General features: G+C 47.9%; 1 protein-coding gene and 1 long non-coding RNA gene across 2 annotated transcripts; one reads left to right on the top strand and one right to left on the bottom strand.

Moving 5' to 3' along the window:
* The first annotated feature begins 6,238 nt into the window (after positions 1–6,238).
* LOC134488253 (small ribosomal subunit protein uS14) lies at positions 6,239–7,979 on the top strand. The gene is made up of 3 exons (XM_063290582.1): positions 6,239–6,383; positions 6,598–6,697; positions 7,710–7,979. The coding sequence occupies exons 1-3, from the start codon at positions 6,322–6,324 to the stop codon at positions 7,716–7,718; spliced, it is 171 nt and encodes a 56-aa protein (XP_063146652.1). The 5' UTR covers positions 6,239–6,321; the 3' UTR covers positions 7,719–7,979.
* Positions 7,980–11,691: 3,712 nt separating this feature from the next.
* Positions 11,692–12,795, bottom strand: LOC134490769 (uncharacterized). The gene is made up of 2 exons (XR_010067245.1): positions 12,694–12,795; positions 11,692–12,006 (listed from the first exon to the last, which is right to left on the bottom strand). It is a non-coding gene; the product is annotated as an uncharacterized LOC134490769 (long non-coding RNA).
* Positions 12,796–22,896: the final 10,101 nt, after the last annotated feature.

Raw genomic sequence — 22,896 nt, 5'->3', positions numbered from 1 at the left:
TGCAGATAATATGGCCTAATCCTTCTCATTCTGACTTATGTTCTTTATTCATATTTCCAGCTTTTGGCACACATGTTTACAAGCTCATTTATAGGAAGGACAGAGGGAAGAAGGTAGAAGCAAAGAAGTAAATCACTAAGAAGAAACTTCTCTCATGAGATCCATGTAAATTCCATCTCTTAACAGTCTTTTCCAAATCAGTACCTGCCAGATATTTGAGACTACAGTTTCCATAAGCTCCAAGCAGTATCCAAACAGACATGGCGGTCACAGGGGTCATCCAGTCTGACAGCCTCAGGTTGAGAAAGCTGATTTCAGGAGAAATCACCAAACGAAAGAAATACCTTTTGAGGTAGGCCTAGTCAAGACACAGACATCACAGGGATTCCAAAAATACTACTTTATTACCTTAGGGCAGTGTTTCTCAACCTTGGCAACTTTAAGACGTGTGGACTTCAACTCCCAGAATTCCCCAGTCAGCATGGAGTTGAAGTCCACACATCCTAAAGTTGCCAACGTTGAGAAACACTGCCGTAGGGTATATTAAGAGACACTTGTCAGCCTATTCCAAAACTTCACTGCTCTTTTTAAAGACAACACTGTCAAGATGGGACTGTTCTAAGTCTTTTTCCCATGCCTTCTACTTAGTACAGGTAGTCCTCACTTAATAAACATTCATTTAGTGACAGTTCAGACTGACAACGGTGCTGAAAAAACTGACTTACAACTGGTGCTCATACTTATGACCGTTGCAGCCTCCCCATGGTCACGTGATCATGAATTGGGCACTTGCAACTGGTTCGCATTTATGACCATTTCAGCATCCCATGGTCACATGATCACCATTTTCAACCTTCCCAGCCAGCTTCTGGCAAGCAAAATCAGTGGGAAACTGCTTGATTCACTTAACAATCAGGTGATTCACTTAATGACCACCACAAAAAGGTCATAGAATTGGGTCAGATTCACTTTATGACCACTTTGCTTCGCAACCGAAATTCGTCTCAATTGTGGTCATTAAGCGAGGACTGCCTGTAACTGTTTTTCCTCTCCCACCCCTTCTCAAGGCCAGAGCTAAATTCCTCTACAGAAATAGAGGCAACAAAATTGGGTATCTAGAGATAGACTACTTTGGGATATGGACGTCTTCCAAAGACAAAATACAGTGGAGCAAATGTGATCAATCTGCACACATCACGGAGCACATTCTTTTCCTTTTCGAGTCCCTTTTGGCTGCAGAATTTACTGCATCAATTTGATTTCAAGTTTGTTTAAAGACAATTTCAATCCCTGACAAGTAAACATTTATATAAAGTGAGTGAAGCTTTTTTTTCACTTTAATCAAGGAGCAGCATCCATTCAAAACTGCCATAAATATTCAGTTATGGTAATGATGAGATTTTAAGTAGATTTTCTTGCATGCCATAAATAAACGTCGGAGACGAACACATTCTTCCAAACAACCAAGACAATCTAAAGACCCAGCAATGTCTGCTGACAATTTGAGATGCAAAACACATTCTGCATTGCCCACATATAGAGGCAAAAGACAGCCTGGCATTTTCAAATCTTGTTCTCAGCTTCTTATCCAGGTCTTCCAAGGCGAGGCTTCTTTCCTGGGGAAAGACTGAAAGGGGCAGGTATGGTTATAATTATGATAATTTTATTAGATTTGGAGGCTGCCCAAATCCCAGATGACTCTGGCTGGCTTACATCCAAGGACAAGAAACAACAATATTAAAACAAACAAACCATGCACGTCTGGAAAAAAGACCACATACATACAAAAAGACAAAAAGAACGGTAAGTGGTTCAGCAACCAGGCCTGGAAGCAAAGTCAGGTCTTCAAAGATTTCCAGAACAACTGAAGGGCAGGAGCCATACAGATCTCTCTCCAGAGCAGGGTATTTCAACCTTGGCCACTTTCAGATGTATGGACTTCAACTCCCAGAATTCCTCAGCCAGCAAAACTTTGCTGGCTGAGGAACTCTGGGAGTTGAAGTCCATACATCTGAAAGTGGCCAAGGTTCAGAAACACTGCTCCAGAGGGATGCTATTCCAGAGGACAGGTGCCACAACAAAGAAGTGTGCTTCCTGGGTCCCAATAAAAGACACAGTTTCATCAAAAGGACCTGAAGTGTACCCATTCCTGTCAATCTTGGTGGGCAGTGTGGTAGTATAAGGTACCCCACACACACGTGAGCTACATCCACTACCAACCCTAGGAATCATATCTCAGAGATAATACAACTAGCATGCTTACCTAGTAGGAAATGATAAATAATGAGAAGGTCACTCAGATGGGTTTATCTGAAACATTCCAACTTCATGCTGTAATTAACAACATGTCTGCCTTTTTCCTTCTCTTGTCTTTGCAACGTAATGGGCCAAAGGTATATAAGCTGTGTTTCTGCTTTTGTTCAGGAGTGCTCAACAAACTGCTCATGCTTTGTTGGTAGTCCAGTGTGTTGTTGTTTATTCGTTCAGTCACTTCCAACTCTTCGTGACTTCATGGATCCTTGTCCAGTGTTCACAGTATACAGTACACAGTAGTTATTTGCATGCTTAATACATTTAACGTATGTGGTATCTTGAAAGTGATTTGGTCACTTTAGGTGAACCAGGTTTTGGCCACAACAGCAGACAGAAGATCGGCAGTCCCTCAATAACCAGGCCATATGCCATGAAGAGCTTCAGAGGTAATAACCAGCACCTGGAATCACCCAGAGCCCATGCGGCAACCAGTTGATAAGGGGGAGGTAAAGCAGATCCCTAAACATGTTTGCAGCACCAGAAAGCAATGTCTTTATTTCCTGCTGGCTGGGGAATTCTGGGAGTTGAAGTCCACACATCTTAAAGTTGCTGAGGTTGAGAAACCCTGCTCTTGAGTGCAGTTTCACCACCACTGCTAAGCCAATAAACTACTTTCTTTGATGGCACCTCTGGGGCGCTAAGAAGACATTGATGGGGGTAAGAATTTGACAGACCACAGCAACAAGTGCCTGGGCTGTGGCTAAGAGAAGGCGGAGAAGGACATGGGAAGGAAAGAGGCCCTTCCGGGACTGTTAAGTTAACCAGAATCGCTGCCTGGTGTGTTAGCCATTGGCAGCAGAGACACTGGATCAGCCCCTTTGGGGAAAGTGTCTATTTCACATACAAAAGAGGAGCAGGTCCTGGTGTGCCCAGAGGCCAGAGGGCTTCCTGGCACTCCTACAACGTGACATGGCGGAGAGGTACCACTGTGCCCCCAATGGCCAATGGGAATCTCCTTCAAGCCAAACTCAACTGCTGGTAACATCATAAACATCTCCAGGTTGTTTCCTTGACAAAAAATATAGAAATGCTTTGGGTTCTTCCAACACGTTTAGGGTATTTCTCAGCTTGCCAGGCTAACCTCTGATAGGTCCACAGACTCACTGAATTCTGTTCCCAAAAGAATTACCACGCACTCTGCATGGGGTTACCTTTCACCCTAGTCTGGAAACTTCAGTTCTGCCTAATTCAGCTGCCAGGTTGGCCCCTGAGAACTTTTGAGAAAAGATCTCTTCCATTTCCGCCCAAACCTCCAGTCAGACCATCAAGTGGCATTTGCCTATACTCTTTAGAATGCAGATTTCAAAAGCTCCAACTTTTTAAACATCCTCTTACTTATTGAAGATTTTAATTTTGTATTACTACTGGTTTTAGCTTTCCTTTTGTTTTTTGTTGTAAACCACCAGGAGACACGTAACACATGTAATACGTAAATGCATCCAAGCAGCCTTTTCAGGGGGGGCCATCCAACAGTTGGCAATCCCATGACAGCCCCTTCAGCCTCACCGATGGCAATGCCGCAAAACTTCGGTCAGAAAACCGGCACATCCCCGCATCACCCTTCCAGCCACCACCCAGATTCGCAGGCTGCAAATACCCCTATCTGTAGGCCCCTTCTGCCACCTAGCTTCCAGAGGCAAACACAAAAGATTAAAGAAAACGCTGGATCTCATTTCGTTTCAGCTCAGCACCAGAATCCGTGAGATTATTAACCCAGCATGCCTCGGATGCAGAATATTTATTGCCATGGATAAAAGACGCCTCCTTTTCCCTGGGTGGAAATGAAAACAGCGATTTGACCATCATCTCGGTATGGATCTTACCCGCAATGAACATCGATTCTGGGGTTGAAAATAATTCACAAAGCACAGGAAGAGGTGAGGTTGCTGGGCAAGTGGTGCTTAAGATGGGCGGGGGGATCCCATGTTCTGCATTTCCCAGAATGCCCCCTTGGCCCGGACACTCGAGAGGAAAAAGAAAAATGAAAAAAGAGCGATGGCAGAGAATGGATGGAACAAAACCTTGCAGCTGTTTTACAGCCCTGCAAAGACTTGCCGCTTCCCCTCTTCTCCCCTGGTAAATCCCTGCCTCTCCCCTTCTCTCACTGATCGCTGGCATTTAGCTGACCTCAGCTGACCTTGAAAAGGTAAGCAGAGATTGGCTTGGTTCCTCCTTGGATGGGGGACCACTAGGAAATCCCAGGGCTGTGACCAGGAAGTCGAAAGAAGGCAGCAGTAGAAAATCCCCGCTGTATTGTTGCCAAGAAAACTACAGGGACCTGCCTGGGAAGTCACCAGGAGCTCCCGTACGTCCCCAGAAAACAACACTCCGCTTCCAGGGCAGGCTGGTGACTGGTGACATTTCTCCCTGTCATGGGCATCAGTGTGCACTGCAACACCTGCCTAGCCCACAACCTTCACACCGGGCTGGCTGGCAGGCCACCTCCCCCCACCATCACCCCATCCCCCCGGGTTCCTAATGGCCGAATCGCTCCCGGCCCCTCCCGGGGCGAGCAGCCTCGGCCTGGATATGTCACCCAAGAATTGGGGCAGGAGTGCCTCTCCCGCTCTCAAATGACGCCCCTCTTCTCCCAGTAGGCAACAGGGACGTCGTCTGAGCGTGGAATGACGCCGCCACCCCACAACTGCGTTGGGCGGACATCTCCCGTTCGGCTGCCCTCGCAGGGACGCACGTGGGGTCAAGGAAGTCAGGACGGAGGCCGTGCTCGTGCGATTGAAGCCCTCCCCGCTTTTCAAGGGCACTGAGTTATGGGCCGGGGACTGGATCGCAGGGTCACACCAGCGTCTCAGTCTTTGCGGCACCCGCCGGCGATGCCTGGGCTGCGCCTGGGCTCACGGGGAGAGGCTTCCCCCCTGACAGGCGGCTGGTTCGCGCCCAGCACAAAGCCACCACTGGGCGCTCAAGGGACATTCGCCACCCTGGGCAAGCAGTCGGGCAGCACTCTGCTGCTGCTGACTGTCCAGCTGGTGCGCTTCTTGCCGTCTGCACTCAAATGTGCAATTCCTTTCCCGATTCCAATTCGAGGGTTCGCTGTTTCGTCGCTCCTGGGGAGGAAGCCGCGGGGGGGAGGAAAGGCAGCTCTGGAAAGCTTTCGGGACGCCGTCGCTCGCGGCCGTGGCTCTCGGCTATCTCGGCGGCCCCGTGCGTGGCGTCGGCTGCAAAGGCAGCCCGGCCCGGCCTGGCCTGGCGCTGTGCGATCCCTTCCCCACGTCTGAACGCGAAGGCGGCGCGAAAGGGCCGGGACGGAGCAGAGCGGCTCCTGCTGGAGAGAGCGGGGAAGCGGCGGCGGCGGGAGCGGCAGTTGCCGTCCGCTTCCAGGAGGAGGCGCTGCGGAGCTCGCGAAGCGCCCCGGCGGGACAGGGGCAGAGCGGGCGAGGGGGCCTCCGCGACACCCCAGCCCGACCCATCGCATCGCATCGCGAGGGGCGGCGGCAAAGAGAGAGGCTGGGCTGCGGGGGGCGCAAAAGAGTCTGGGTCTCGCTGTCTTGCTCAGGCTACGCTACAGCGGCTATTCACAGGCGCTATCCCACTACTGATCGGCACGGGAGTTTTGACCTGCTCCGTCTCCGACCTGGGCCGGTTCACCCCTCCTTAGGCAACCTGGTAGCCCCCGGCTCCCCGGGGATCACCATATTGATGCCGAACTTAGTGCGGACACCCGATCGGCATAGCCCACTGCAGCCCAGAACTCCTGAGCTCAAGCGATCCGCCAGCCTCAGCCTCCGGAGTAGCTGGATTACAGGCTCGCGCCACCGCGCCCGGCTGCTGGGGCCGCCCGCCCGCGCTTACTAGAGCCGCGCCGCGCCCTGACGTCACCCCAGGGGGCGGGGCAGGGGGCGGGCGGCAGCGAGGAGGGGCGGGCGGCAGCGAGCGCGCGGGCTCGCCTGCCTTCTCTGCGCCTGCGCCTGCGCCGCCCGGCTGCCCTTTTCTTCCCCCTCTTCCTTTTCCGCAGCGGCGCGCGAGGAGCAGGCGAGCCGGGGCAGCGCCATGGGCCACCAGCAGCTCTACTGGAGCCACCCCAGGAAGTTCGGGCAGGGCTCGCGCTCCTGGTGGGTCTCCGCCGCGCCGGCGCTCCCCCGGCGCCCGCCCTTCGGCCTCTGCCGGGCCGAGCGCGAGCCGCGCCGGGCTCTGCGGGACGCTCGGCCGGGCCTGCCAGCGGGAGGAAGGAGGGAGGGAGGGTGGCTGGTGGGGGTGATGGTGATGGTCCGAGGGGGGCCGGGGAGCGGCTGGTCCCGGCTCACCCGCAGTCTCTCCCTCCCGCAGCCGAGTGTGCTCCAACCGTCACGGGCTGATCCGCAAGTACGGCCTCAACATGTGTCGCCAGTGCTTCCGCCAGTACGCCAAGGACATCGGCTTCATTAAGGTGAGCGGGCGCGCGGCTGGCAAGGCCCCCTGCCCTGCCCTGCGCTCCTGGAAATGCCCTCTGCCGCCGCCGCCGCCTCCTCCCCGGCTGGCACTCCTTCGTTGCCGCGGCTTGGCTGGCAAGACCCCTGATCTGCTCATCGCTCTCCTGGCTCGAAGGGTCATGTCCAGGCTACGGAAGTAAACCTGCTGGCCTGTATGGTGTTCTGATTTAGAGAACTTCCTAGTTAAATACGTGGCAGAAGATGGGTATACATACGTAGCACATTTAGTACATATTGTATTTTTGTGTGTATGTATATAAACACACCCACACTATATAATTTATATGTACACGTATGGTAGTTATACCTACGATTAAATAGTGTATTTTGGATGTTCAGAAGCAGTAAATAAGAAGTGGGGAAAATTGCCTGTGAGGGAGGAGAGGAAAGGACCAGTTCAGATGTTTAAAATAGTAAAGAATGGAAATTGTCAAAAAAAATTTAGTGTTTAATCGTTCATATTGTTTGAAGCCATTATTCCTGTGTTTGCTAGGCCACTGACCATAATAAACTAACTGAAAGGGAGTTCCTTCCCCCCATTGTGAAAAATGTTCAGGGTGTTCTAGATAATGGGCTGCGTTGTGAATGCAGTGAATTAGTTTTGCTGCTGGGGCTTGCATTTTAATAGCGACTGAGGAAGGGTGGAGGGGCTGCTCCAGATATGGGGACTTCAACTCCCCATACTCTCAGCAATGGTGCTGGTGCCTGTGGAATTCTGGGAATTGAAGTCTGCACATCTGCTGAGATGGGGAAAGGCTGGCATACTGACAGGCTTTCACGGGGAGAGTATAATGGCACTCATCCTAGCTTAAAAGGGGATGGAGCTGTCACCAGAATGGAATGAACATCTGAAATGCTTGTTTATGCAAAATACATACCACATTAAAGGAGAGAAAGTGTAAGTTTTAAAGAAGACTTGTTGGTATAAGCCTATTACATGTCATACTGACTGCTTTTCTCTCATTTCAGTTGGATTAAATGCCTGTCTACAGAAGTGGCTTGAGGAGACTGGCAAGATGGAATATTTGGCTGGATGAGCTGTTCTTGCTATCCTTATCAATGTGTACATTAAAAGGGAGGGGGTTGTCCACTCTGACTCTCAAATATTGTAATTTCTGTTTGTTAATGCTGACATCAAAATTATATTTATATGATGGTCATATTTAACACCGCTTGACCTCCAAAGTCTGTCTGGTTTCTTTTGATTCTTTAATAAAATGCAGTTGTTCCTCAAATATATTTGAAAAGCTATCAGCATAGTCTTTGGTGCAATATCATTTAATTAAAACACAGAAACAGAAGAGTAAAATATTTTCAGAGGTCTATTTTTTTACTGAGTTGTCATTGAATTTTTTAATAAAGAACTTTATTACTTTTCAGAGTATCGTTAAAATACAAAATACAGAATATAGAAAAGCTAGAGTACAGAACTAAAGAAAAAAATAAAAACTATAAAAGTGCAAAACAGAGAGAAAATAACAGAAGGTGACTTCTGACTTTCTCCAGTACAGATATGAATACATTTACAAATAAAATCTCTTACAAATTGTTGTTGTTGTTTATTCGTTCAGTCGCTTCCGACTCTTCATGACTTCATGGACCAGCCCATGCCAGAGCTTCCTGTCAGTCGTCAATAGCCCCAGCTCCCCCAGGGACGAGTCCGTCACCTCTAGAATATCATCCATCCATCTTGCCCTTGGTCGGCCCCTCTTCCTTTTGCCCTCCACTCTCCCTAGCATCAGCATCTTCTCCAGGGTGTCCTGTCTTCTCATTATGTGGCCAAAGTATTTCAGTTTTGCCTTTAATATCATTCCCTCAAGTGAGCAGTCTGGCTTTATTTCCTGGAGGATGGACTGGTTTGATCTTCTTGCAGTCCAAGGCACTCTCAGAATTTTCCTCCAACACCACAGTTCGAAAGCATCGATCTTCCTTCGCTCAGCCTTCCTTGTGGTCCAGTTCTCGCAGCCATATGTTACTACAGGGAACACCATTGCTTTAACTATGCGGGCCTTTGTTGTCAGTGTGATGTCTCTGCTCTTAACTATTTTATCGAGATTTGTCATTGCTCTTCTTCTAAGGATTAAGCGTCTTCTGATTTCCTGACTGCAGTCAGCATCTGCAGTAATCTTTGCACCTAGGAATACAAAGTCTTTCACTGCTTCTACATTTTCTCCCTCTATTTGCCAGTTATCAATCAAGCTGGTTGCCATAATCTTGGTTTTTTTGAGGTTTAGCTGCAAACCAGCTTTTGCACTTTCTTCTTCTACCTTCATCATAAGGCTCCTCAGTTCCTCTTCACTTTCAGCCATCAAAGTGGTATCATCTGCATATCTGAGATTGTTAATGTTTCTTCCAGCAATTTTAACTCCAGCCTTGGATTCCTCAAGCCCAGCATGTTGCATGATGTGTTCTGCATACAAGTTGAATAGGTAGGGTGAGAGTATACAGCCCTGCCGTACTCCTTTCCCCATTTTAAACCAGTCCGTTGTTCCGTGGTCTGTTCTTACTGTTGCTACTTGGTCGTTATACAGATTCTTCAGGAGGCAGACAAGATGACTTGGTATCCCCATACCACTAAGAACTTGCCACAATTTGTTATGGTCCACACAGTCAAAGGCTTTAGAATAGTCAATAAAACAGAAATAGATGTTTTTCTGAAACTCCCTGGCTTTTTCCATTATCCAGCGGATATTGGCAATTTGGTCCCGAGTTCCTCTGCCTTTTCTAAACCCAGCTTGTACATCTGGCAATTCTCGCTCCATGAACTGCTGAAGTCTACCTTGCAGGATCTTGAGCATTACCTTACTAGCATGTGAAATGAGTGCCACTGTTCGATAGTATGAACATTCTTTAGTGTTTCCTCTTACAAATAGTGGAACCTTAATAGCATTATTTCTATCAAATCAAGCCATATAATCATAAAAACGTAAAATCAAAACTTCATTTTTTTTTCTAACACAAGCAAGTAGGCTAAAAGTGGTTGCCAGGTAGAAAGAAATCCAGAAACAGTATTTTCTCTTACCAGAACATTTGGGCCAGCTCCATCAATTTAATAATCCATTCTTCCAGTGTAAGTATTTGTGGGTCTTTCCATCTCTGTGCATGTCTTGCTGCTGTGATCATCTATAAAAGATGTCCCATGTTGTTTCTCAAGCTGCTTCTCCATCTAACCTAAGAAACAGTTCTGGGTGGTTGTTTTTTTTTGTAAGTCCACTTTAAGAATCTTTTGAATATTAGCACATATTTGATCCCTAAAACTTTTAGGCTTTTCACAGGTCCACCAAAGATTATAAAAAGTTAACAGTCACTGAATTCTTGATCCTGATAAATGCCCCTTTACACTTGCATTGACACTCTGTAAATGTCTAGTGACCACAGAGGAGCTAGTTCAAGTACATTCTTATTTTTGAACAGCAAATACTGTATGGTCATTCCATCTATAAGGTATATTTGCTATGGAACGTGCATGCTAGTACTTTAGGAGCTTTTACAGAAATGATTGGAAACTTGGGTGCTTCATCTGATCAATGATTATAGGAACTTGTCAGGAAGAAAACCTGCACAAGAAACGCCTTTCAGCAGCTATTTTACATGGTACAAGTAGTTTGAGATCGTGAAAGAGGTGGGACAGATTCCAGTACCTTTCTTATGATACATGTTGGTTGTCTGCTTTGACCAAATGGCTGCCTCTCTCACAACTGTTATTTCTGGTGGGTCAGTAGAAAAAGCTAACACAATCGTGTATGGTATTGGTGAAACCTGGATTGAGTGGACCATGTTTCAGTGAACCACAGGCAACTACATCATGCAAACACATGATGCAAAAATCAACGCTAGGATTAACACCAGATGAACCATCAAAGAAGCACAATACACCCTAATCAAGAAACTATTAACTCAGTCAAACAACCAAGCAGCAAACAACCACCTAATCAAAGAACTCCCAAGGAGAGAACAACACCCCCACCGACACAAGCAGGGCAAGCCACGGTATGTAAACTGAGAGCAAGGCCCACTCCCTCTGCACTGAAGATGTTTCCTAGTCTGGCAATGAAACGTCTGCAAGAAAACAAGGCTCAGAGAGCACCAAGGACTCTATGCTGTTTCTGGTTCTTTTAGAGGTAGGAAAAGTGCAATTGCACTTCCGATAACCGTTGGTACCTTTGCTACGCCATGATTCACTGTATCCTAGCTGGATGATCTGTTAAGCCCTCCGATGGAACACTGCGTTATATTCTGAAGGCCTGCAAACCCTTTGTGCTGTTCAGCTCATGAAGAGTAAGACTCGCCTCTCAGATCCGTGCTGCAAGTTTTGCTTAAGCATGCGGGTATCACTAAATTATTTCCCTACAATACACTGCATCTCAAAGGCAATGTACGTCCAACAGAGAATAAAACATTGTGGAAACAGGCGCTATTGGATTGTCCCTAATTTTTTTCTAATCCTGCCCAAGCAGCTAATACTTTTAATGTTATGAAATTATTTTAACAATAGGTATATAATTATGCTTTCTGGGATTCAGAATTGGGTGGTCCAGGTGGGGTTCTTTCCCTAGTTCCTGTAGGTTGAATATGGATTTGCAGTGAGAACTATCATGTCATCCAGTTCACTACAGCTAAGAATGATTCCTTGTACACTTACAAAAGTCTCCCACTCACCAGCTATGTTTGCACAACTCTTTTAACTAGATCACTTAATTGTGAAGCTTTCCTAATATATGAAGGTTCCTTTTTTTCCTACATCAGTGTTTCTCGACCTTAGCAACTTAAGAGACTTCAGGTCCAGAATTGCCCAGCCAGCAATTTTAGTTGTAAGATACTAGTTTCGGAAATAGTTGGAGGCATTTATAATTTACAATTCCCTTTTTACAGTTGTCCTTGTCTGGTAAAATACAAGTCTCTCCGCAGCCGTTGAAGGGAGAGAGGAAAAAAGCAACCAACTCTCCAGGTCTCCAGGGCTTTGTGCCTTTATTGCTTCTGGCCTGGTGCTGACATTTGGCATGGAAAGGCACGCATAATCCCTGATCGGGTTTAGCAGCATCTTGGTAGAACTAGGACTCCAGCTCCTCGATGTTTTTCAGCCACTAGAGCATATCAGTGTGGCTAACTTGCAAGAGTGAGAAGCTCGGAGATGCTCTCCTTTGGTTTTCCATCCTTTGAGCCTTTTTCTGGGACTGAGATGGGGACCGGGTAAATATTCCTGTTTACTGCCTTGATAGCTCTGCTCCACCCCAGACATAAAAGTCTTCAGCTCCTTGACATCTCCCTGCCAACAAAAACAGTGCACACAGAAAATCAGTGTTCATAATGTGAACACTGGTAAATATGTTTTTCAAACCATAACCTAGATATGAAAGGAGATCAAGAAATAGGCTGCCTTTGAAAAGCACAAAAAATACATTTTAGGACTAAAAAGTTTTTTTATTATTCAACCTCGTGGACATTAATTCTGCACTATGGCAATTTTATGAATTACTTTACATCACAACCTGAAGCACTTCCTATTCTTAGATGAAATCTGAAAAGCATTTAAGAGACACGAATATAATGATGGCCATTGGTTTTTTCTCTGTTTATCTAAAAGAATGTGATTCTAAAATTGCTTCAACCAGCATTTACAATAAGAAATAGGTTGAATACGGACTTCAGTTAGTTCACTTCCAGATAAATGGTGTCTCTGTGTGTACACACACAAATGTGTGCACCTTTCCCATATCTTGTCTTTCACTCTTAGATTTGCAAAGGGTCACAAAGCTGCTACTTGCTATTTATAACATCCGAAACATTAGAAAATACATCTGTGAGTTTCTTTTTCCCTTGCATTCAAATACCACTTAACAGCAGGTTGATGGTTTTATCTGGGAATGTTTGAACATCTCACTCCCTCTGGTCCTAACAGGGTCAGAAGAATGGGCATTAGAAGGCCAGCTGTTTCCCAAGACTGATCCCTTACCTCGCTGAGATAGATATCCACTTCTGGTTCTTTCAGCCTTATGGTGGGTTTTCCTTCCTCTGCGTCACTAATAACTTCTTCTATGTTCTCTCTCAACTATTTTATACAGAGGACAAAAGAAAAAAAGATTATGTTGAAATAAAAATGAATAGATATCATGTACATTCAGGGTACCATACCTTCAAACTGGCAGCCAGCTAGATGGGGAAAAAAGGAACAAATGATAACTCCTGCTCTTCTTGTAAAGAAAGGCATCAGTGGTGAAGATAGGCTTGCTAGCAAGCAGACTGGCCCTGAGCTCAATTCACCAATCAGTTTTTAAGTTTCGGTAATACAGTTTCCCCACCTCTACTGCCCTCTCTTTCTTACCATCCTGTCATGTTCCCCGTTGCACGTACACCGTTCAAATAAAACCAGAAATCCTTAGACCTTCTAAGTGAGTCTGAGTCTTATTCTGAGCGTGACTGCCCTGACATAAAGACGGGAATCCCCAAAAAAATTTTTTGCTAGCACCTTTCCAGACTTGTCTGTGAGGGATCAACGCAGCGATGAAGCGGCACCCGGGAACCAGCAACAGCACCCACAACCTCGCAGTAAGGACCAGCGGATGCCCAGCGGGGGAGGAACCCAGCCACAACGTGACCGGGACGACCGCCGGTGAGTCGCAGGCGGCATGGGTCACCCTCGACGCAACGGGGGAATCCCTACCCGTGATGGTCGAAGTGGCGTGGGAACAATGGAACACACCCACAGCGAGGGGCGGAGATCGCCGGCGGAGCGGGCAAGCCGTGGGAGGCGCCACGGAGAACTCGTGCTGTGGAGCCACGGAAGCACGCCTGGCACGGATCGAGCGGCTCCTGGCAGAACTAGCATTGGAGCGTGGAGGCAGCGACCAGGGTGAGTGCAAACGGAGTGCCAGAAGCTCGTCCCCACCCCCGCTTGACCCCGAAGCATGGCAGCTGCAGCGGCAGGGCGCAGCACGGGAGGAGGGAGCCGACCGTGCTGGAGCACACCGCACTGGGCTGCCTGGGAGAGGGTTCCCCCCCCCCCCATTCTGCAGGGTGTCAGCTGGGAAGAGGCTGGAGGCGAGTGGATGCTGAGCCGACACCACCTGGAGCCTGGGCGAGGGAATCCCCACATCGGGACGACAGCTTCCTACCAGAGGGGAGAAGGACCACACGTCCGGAGGCGCCCTGGAGCCCACCCACGATGGGAGTGAGAGACCTCGCGGCAAGATTCAACGGCGACCCAGCCACATTGTCATTCTTCCTCATCAACGCGAGGAACTACATGGCTGAATACGGACCCTGCTTCTGGACAGAACAGGGAAAGATCAACGCCATTGCCAACAGACTCAGGGGGAGGGCGGCTGACTGGTACATCCATCTATGCCAGGCAGATGCCCCGGAACTCAAACATGTGGACGCGTTGCTGGGTGCTCTGGACTCCCACTTCAGAGACCCCCTCGAGACCGAAACGGCGAAGAGAGCACTACGGCAAATCAGGCAAGGACAGCGCTCCATGGCGGCTTACGCAAGCGAGTTCCAAGCGCTTGCGGGCAAAGTGTGGGACTGGTCACAATCCACCCTCACGGAAAAATTCAAGGAGGGACTTAACTTAAACGTTTTAAGATGGGCGCTAAACCGGGATGACCCCACCACCCTCCGTGAATGGATTTGGCTGGCGGGAAAGGCGGAGAACGCTCAAGAAACCTTTCGGCACATCCAGAGGTCCCTACAAACCACAGCAACAGCCAGAGGACCCCGATCCGGCGGTGCTCCAGCGACACCGGCGACCCGACCCTGGGGGGAGGAATGAGAGCACAGGTTTGCCCAGGGGCAGTGCTTCAAGTGTGGAGAGGCAAACCACAAGGCGGCGGCTTGCCTGAAAGCAAAGACAAGAGACAGCCAGGGAAAGGTTCCCAACAAACCAGCCCCAATGCCAAAGAAAAGGCCAGCCACGAAGGGGGAAACCTCAGCAAGGGAATTCCCTGATGTCACCAATGACGAGGACAGCGGAAGCGACGAACCGGCGGGAAACGCCAGCCACCTGCCTTGAAGAGTGCCAAAAGACAGGTGGAAGATAACAAAGGGCGCAACGACTTTGGGGTGAGTGACAACTGCCCAACCCTATATGTGAGGGCCACCCTGGCCCACGGGGGGAAAAAAGAGAAGGTTTGGATGCTGATCGACTCGGGTTGTTCGAAATGCCTCATGCACCCAGACCTGGTGGCCGCGCTTAACCTCCGCTGCTATCCACTTCAGCACCAACTGGTGTTCACGCAGTTGGACAGATCAGCAGCGGGAGGGGGCCCGGTCACCCAATACACAGAGAGAGTTGCGATGAGGCTCGGCAACCACGAGGAAAGCCTCCCTTTCATCGTGGCACCAGTAGGCCAACCTCTACTCATACTAGGGATCCCATGGCTGGGGCATCACAACCCCCAAATAAATTGGGCGACAAGAGAGATCACCTTTTCAGACGGGCATTACAAAGCACCCACAGATCGGGTTCCCCGCGCCACAATGGGGAGGGCGACAATGACCTCAATGCACCTGGAGGCAGAAACCCCAGAGGGTCTGCCTGCCAGATACAAAGACTTTGCTGATGTTTTCAGGGAAAAGGGGGCTGACAAACTCCCCCCCCCCATAGAAAAACAGACTGCACCATTGAACTGATCCCGGGGGCAACCTTACCAAAGCCAAAAATATATGCCATGACACAAAGGGAGCTGGCGGTATTAAGGGACTTTATTGACAAAAATTTGGCACGGGGGTTTATCGAACCGGCTAACTCGCCAGTCAGAGCCCCAGTCCTTTTTCGGGAAAAGAAGGACGGGTCCCTCCGGCTCTGCACAGATTACCGCGGGCTCAATGCCGTGTCCGTTTCAAATAAATATCCCATGCCCATAATAAAGGACATTCTAGCCCACCTCGCAAAGGGAAAAATATTCACAAAATTAGACCTCAGGGAAGCCTACTTCCAAATTCAAATAAAGAAGGGGGATGAATGGAAAACGGCTTTCAATTGCCCGCTGGGGTCATTCCAATACCAAGTTCTACCGTTTGGGTTAGCTGGGGCACCGGGCGTGTTCATGCAGCTAATCAATGAGGTCTTGCACGACCACTTGTTTAAGGGGGTGCTTGTTTACCTGGACGATGTTTTAATTTATTCTGAGAACGAAGCCGAGCACGAACGCCTCGTAAAGTCAGTGCTCACGAAACTCCGCAAGGCAGAGCTATACGCAAAGCTCTCCAAGTGTGAATTTCACAAGGAGCAAATCGACTACCTCGGCTACCGGATCTCGGCAAGGGGGATCGAAATGGACCCCAGTAAGGTCCAGGCTATACTAGCGTGGGAGCGCCTGCACATGAGGACACAACTTCAAAGTTTCCTGGGGTTCACGAATTTCTACAGGGGTTTCATCCAGGGGCTAGCGGAAATTGTGCTGCCGCTGACTAACCTCCTCCGGACAAAGGGCCTGGGAGACACCCGTAAATCACGAAACCCGGGGGCGCTGTTAAACTGGACAGCTGATTGTCAAATGGCTTTCGAACGGCTAAAAAGCCTCTTCACGGCAGAGCCAGTATTACAGCATCCCGACCCCGCCAGACCCTTTGTCGTACAGGTAGACGCCTCAGACTTTTCTATTGGAGCGCTCCTCCTTCAGCGCGATTTTGACAATCAGCTGAAGCCCTGCGCATACCTCTCCCACAAGTTCTCAGAAACGGAAAGGAGATGGCACGTGTGAGAGAAGGAGGCGTTCGCGGTCAAGGCAGGCCTGGAAACGTGGAGGCACCTCCTAGAAGGGGCCTCCTGCCCTTTCGAGGTCTGGACTGACCACAAAAACCTGGAGGCTTTCAGCACCCCGAAACGCCTCAGTCCAAAGCAAGTACGCTGGGCGCAATTCTTCAGCAGATTCAATTTTAAACTTAAGTTCATCCCAGGGAGGAAAAACTTCCTGGCGGATGCCCTTTCCCAACAACCTCAAGATGCTGGCCAAGCACTGGACATTGTGGGGACTGTATGGACAGACACACAGCTTGGCTGCCCTGCTGTCACACGCAGCCAGACTAAAACCCGACGCGCCTCAGAGCAACCACCGGCAAACGGGGGAAGGTGCAGGTCAATTACACAGGACTGGCAACAAAGACTCACCCAAGCCCTCGAAAAAGATACATGGTTGCAAAACAACCAACATCATGTATCTATTACGCACGGGCTCGCACGGAAACAAAAAGCCCTATACGTACCAGAACCATTGAGAGCGGAGGTGTTAAACCGCTCCCACGATGATAAAACAACTGGACATTTTGGGTTTGTAAAAACTTTACATTTAATCAGGAGGCAATTCTGGTGGCCCACCCTAAGAAAAGACGTCAAGGATTACGTAACCTCCTGCCCCACATGTGCAAGGTCTAAACGGAAGGTGGGGAAACCCCAAGGACTGCTGCAGAAAGTAGCAAGCCCCTCCCGCCCCTGGGAGGAGATTTCTATGGACTTCATAGTCGACCTGCCACCCAGCCAAAGAAAAACAGTAATCTGGGTGGTAAAAGACTATTTTTCCAAGCAGGCACACTTCATACCCTGTGCATCCATCCCCTCTGCACAGCAACTGGCACGCATGTTCCTCACCCATATCTACAAAATCCATGGCGCCCCCTACCATTTGGTGACAGATAGGGGCACACAATTTACCTCCAGGTTCTGGAAAGAGTTCCTAAACCTCATTGGCACCAAGCAAGCACTGTCAACGGCTTGGCACCCCCACACAGACGGCTCTACAGAGATCCTCAACTCTACCCTGGAGCAGTTCCTGCGGGCATTTATTAATTACCAACAGGACAATTGGGTGGACCTGCTTCCTTTTGCAGAGGTGGCCTACAACAACGCGGTACACCAAAGCACAGGTCACACACCCTTCAAGGTGGTTTATGGCAGAGACTTTGTGCCAATCCCGGAACTGCCCCAACCAGACACCCCACCATGTTCTCCAGATGACTGGACAGCTCAACTGGGTACGGTTTGGCCCATCATCCAGCTAGCCCTGGCAGATGCACAAGCTACATACAAGAAGTTTGCAGACAATCACAGGGCGGCGCAACCGAACTACAAAGTGGGAGATAGGGTCTACCTCTCCACTAAGTTCATCAAATCCCCACAGCCCTCCAAGAAACTGGCACCCAAATTTATCAGACCATTCCCCATCACAGAAATTATTAACCCAGTCACTTTCAAACTGGACTTACCCCACAATCTAAGGCGCATACACCGTTTTCCACTGCGCCCTCCTGAAACCAGCCACCCCTTCGAAATGGCACACAGAAACCCCCCCACCTCCACCCATTATGATAGATGGGCAACAGCATTTTGAAATCCAAGAAATACTTGAATCCAGGAGGCAAAGGGGCACGCTACAATACCTGGTCAAATGGAGGCATTTCCCACACCCAGAGTGGGTCCAAGCCCAACATGTCTCAGCCAAAAGGTTGGTAAAGAACTTCCATGAAGCATACCCATCCAAACCAGCACCCTAAGATCTTCTTTGGGGGGCAGCATGTCATGTTCCCCGTTGCAAGGCATATGTGCATCACAACGGGGAACATGCACATTAGGTAAGAGGAAGGGATAAGCATAATCCCTAAATCACCCAAGCACCCATAATCCAGAAGGGAACCCCCAACACAATAGATAAGCCCTTCAGACCAAGCTTAGCACCCATCAAAAGGCAAGGGGAATGCCTTCCCATGTCCCCCGGGGATGCGTACACACCTCCCTCAGGCATGCATATCCACAGAGTAATGCCCAACATAATGGGAGCACACATCAGGCAATAATTAACGCATATCAGAAGATTGGGGAAACACCTTCAGAGGACACACCCGGTCCGGATGAAGACAGGGAGACAAAGGAGATCACCGGGATCGCCCATCAGCTGATGCATCGAGGTCTCAAGCACCCATCCGGTTCTGGCCCGAGGGTGGAGAAGTACGACATCCGCCAGCAAAGTATAAACAGGGCACCCTGTCACCACCTAAGGATTCCCATCTTTCTCTTTGCACGTACACCGTTCAAATAAAAACAGAAATCCTTAGACCTTCTAAGTGAGTCTGAGTCTTATTCTGAGCGTGACTGCCCTGACACATCCCATTTCTAGGACTGTAACAATATTCCAAAGGTCTGTCCCTGGTTTTCACACCAGGATCAAAACAACAATGATCCCAAGGAAGTTTAGGAAGGATGAAAAGCTACAAATTTTATATTTGAGATAATATAGGTAGGCTTCTGCTTTGAAAATTTGCTGCTTACCAAAAGTTTAAAAAATGGACACTGGTAGAATGGATAGACTGTGGTGGTCTCTCATGAAGGATACACAGGCTGCAAGTTTTCTCAGGATGAGAGCTTGTGGTCTCTCATGAAGAATGTAGGAAGAATGCACAGACACAACTTCCTCGGGATGAGAGCCCCGATTCAAGCCGTAAGCTCTTTTATTTTTCCCCCAGCTAAGCAAGTGCACTAAAACAGTAATTCACATAGCAGAAGGCTGATTGGTCTAAATAGCAAAGCATACCTCATGTAACCCCCATAGCCTCCTGGCACAGCTCAGGTTACAGCTCTGTTGCCTTGTGAGGAAAGTTTTTGCTACAACCTTATCCACTATGGAAGTTCAAGGAAGGTTCAATGTAAATAAGCATCTTGCACAGCTGTCGTGGTTTGCCAACCAACAGCATAGCATACAATGCTCTCCACATCTCCTCCTTTTTATTTTCAGTTATAGCAAGCCATTTCCTGTTGTGATAGAGGCTGATACACAGGAGAGTAATGCTGAGGGCACATGGAAGATATGAGAGGGAAACAATAAATGCAACAGCAATTAATACAAATAAGACATTGGTATAGTGATGTTAAACACATGAGTACATGATGAATAAATGCCAAGGTTAGGGTTAATATACTGTCAACACAATGTGGCAAGTGTCTGAAATCTAGAGGCTAAATGAACTATGGTCACATTATCTGGGCAGCAGTGCAAATACCTGGCACAAAGGTTTGGTTGTGCCAGTGGGTTACAAAGAGAGGAACTGCCACCAGAGGAAGTCCAGCGTGGCCATAGGCAGGGGCGTGCAACCAACCCCAACAGTCCATTTTCTGTAGAGTGCGAGCGAGTGATTGTAGATCCGGAATGTATATATTCGGAGTCCAGGATCCATGCTGAGGTGAGGCTAGAGTAAATGAAAACAAACTACACAAACAAATACATAAAATGGTAATAAAAGAGTTGGCATTCAAACAAGCAATAATGGCAACAATGAAATTGTCCTCTGATTTAGGGAGATTGTTCTTTTGCAACAGTTGGTTCGCTTGCATTCCCAGAGCTTTGATTTGTCCCCAGTTCAGACGGTGCTGTTGTTGGCGTGGCACTCGAGCCTTGTTGGTGGTGGCTCCTGTGGTGGAGTTGGTTTGCAGCATCTGTCCGAACTGTGGAATTGGATTCCTCAGTTCCTGATGCCATTCCGCCATGATATGGTTTAACACAACGTCCAGGAACCCACAATGGACCTGTGGGAAGAAGCAGAGCAGCATATCCCCTTCCCCAGGTCAATAAGGGAACAGGGCCTTTCCAGGTAGGGTCAGGAAGTTGCTTATAATATACCAAAGGCTTTGGTAACGTGACTTGAGATCCAAAATGACGTTGAACAGCAGTGTCAGAATTTGAAGAAAGATTTAGATGATTGAGTGTAAAAAGAACCTGATTCAGTCATTGCTGAATATTTGGCAATGAGGGTAATACTCCCCCATTTTGTGTTTTGTGTTTGTCCAGGGAGGACTTTAAAGTCTTATTGGCTCGTTCAACAATAGCTTGGCCAGTGGAATTATAGGGAATGCCAAAAAGGTGAGAAACAGACCATTGCTGACAAAAGGAGGCAAAGCCAGAGCTGCAATAAGCAGCTCCATTATCAGTCTTCAAGACTGAGGGCTTGCCCATGACAGCAAAAGAGCGAACACAGTGATTAATAACATGCTTTGTGGCCTCTCCACGTTGTGGAGTGGCAAAAATATATCCAGAAAAGGTATCAATAACAACATGTAAATACTTCCATGGAGAAAAGGAGGGATATTGAGTCACATCCATTTGCCAAATCTGATTAGCTTTCAAGCCACGGGGATTGACTCCCATGGATGGAGCAGACACGTGTTGAGAACAAGCGTCACACTGTTGAACAATGGCTTTAGCTTGTGAGATGGGCAGTTGGAATTGTCGAGCCAAAGCTCGGGCATTTTGGTGAAATTGACTGTGACTTTCCCAGGGGGAAGCAGAAAACAACAACTGGATAGAAGGACGACAGGCTGCATCGGCAATCTGGTTACCAAGTGAAATCTGTCCAGGGAAAGGTTGATGACTTTGAATATGAGCAACATAGAGAGGATGTCTGCGGTTATGCAAAACATCCTGTAGAGTGAGAAGAAGTGACAACAAATTTTCATCGAGAGAAGGAGAAACATATGCACCAGGAAGAGAACAAACAATTTGAGAAACATATAGGCTATCAGAGATAACATTGAGAGGCTGGGAGGGAAAAAGTTGAAGGCCATAAATCATAGCAGCAAGTTCAGAGCGCTGTGCAGAGGTTTGAGGAGGGGTGATTTTTGTGTGCCACTGTGTGCCTGTTTGCCACGCCACCGCCCCCCAAACCTTGCCCCCATCAACAAACAAAGTCAAAGCATTAGACAAAGGAAAAGAAGAGATTATAGAATGAAAGATAAGACAACCAATAGACGAGGGTCAGATGATAAGTGATAGGTGACAGTGCCAACATAATCAGTCAAAGCAATTTGCAAGTCAGAAGACTCTGAGAAAAAAAATTCCCATTCTCGCAGTGGGATGGGAACAATAATTTGAATCAAATCCAACCCAATTAGTGCTCAGCTACGAGAGCGTCCTTTGAGGATCAAAGTAGCAAACAAAGAAGCCAGAGGAGTGATAGTACGGTGAGGAATGTGCGGGAGGTGCAGCCATTCAAGAATGAAAACAAAAGGTTTAGAGTTGGATTTGTAAAAAAGCAACTGGCAAAAGACCGCAGTAGGAAGCTTGCCAGTTGATAAAACAACCAATGTAAAAAAAATGTTATCTTGACAGCGATCTACCCACTGTTGGCCAAGGCTGTCTTGAATATTTTGTAAAACCTGAAGTCGTTACTTCGATAGGGTAATTAAGTCTGTGGGGTCTTTGCCACCTTTTAAGGCAGCAAACAAGGGGCTCATGGCCGCTGTTGTTTGGCCAATATAAGGACGGAGCCAATTTATTGCCCCTAAAAGCTGCTGCAGCTTAATATACGAAATGGGAGATTGAATCTCCAAAGATGGTAATTGTGGGTGAGAATAGGTTTGCATCACCTTATGACCAAGATATAAAAAAGGCTCAGAGGATTGAATTTTCTCTGATGCAATTACAAGACCATATTCTCCTAAGCATGTCTGTAAATCATGCAACCATGACAGTGGAAGAGAAGGACCTGCAATTAAAATATCATCCATATAATGGTAAACTAACAATTTTGGATATTGGAGCCGAAAAGGTTCTAAAGCAGTAGCAACATAAATTTGACACAAGGTGGGGCTATTTAGCATCATCGTTGCGTAGGCTGGTCAGCATTCAAAACTGGCACAGTAAAAGCAAACAACATTTTGTCTTTCGGATAAAGAGGAATAGTAAAAAAACAGTCCTTTAAATCAATAATTCTTAATTCATAAGTTCTGGGGATTAAGTTAGGGTTAGGCATCCCACATTGTAAAGCTCCCATAGGCATGATGAGAGCATTAATAGCACGCAGATCGTGCAACATACGCCATTTGCCTGATTTCTTTTTAATAACAAAAACTGGTGTATTAAAAGGACTGGTTGTTGGCTCAAGATGGCCAGCTTGTAATTGTTCTTAAACCAACATGTGTAAAGCAGTTAATTTGCATTTTGGGCAAGGGGTTTTTGGCTTAAAACGAGTATTACTGGTCCCTCTGACAACATTTGCTCCTCCCCCCGGTGCCCTGCATTGTGCTTTAAAGTGTCCTGGCTTCCCACAATTGAAACAATTACCAGTAGGCTTGCCAAGGCGTCCCTTATGCAGAGCCATTGCTAAAGTCCCCATCTGCCAGGCATTAGTCCCTACCTCCAAACAAGCTTTTAACATGTCAGCCAGAGAATAC

This window comes from Candoia aspera, chromosome 1 (genome assembly GCF_035149785.1).
Source record: "Candoia aspera isolate rCanAsp1 chromosome 1, rCanAsp1.hap2, whole genome shotgun sequence".
NCBI classification, from domain to species: domain Eukaryota; kingdom Metazoa; phylum Chordata; class Lepidosauria; order Squamata; family Boidae; genus Candoia; species Candoia aspera.
Note: the sequence above shows the minus strand (reverse complement) of the source record. Positions and strands in the feature narration are given on the sequence as shown.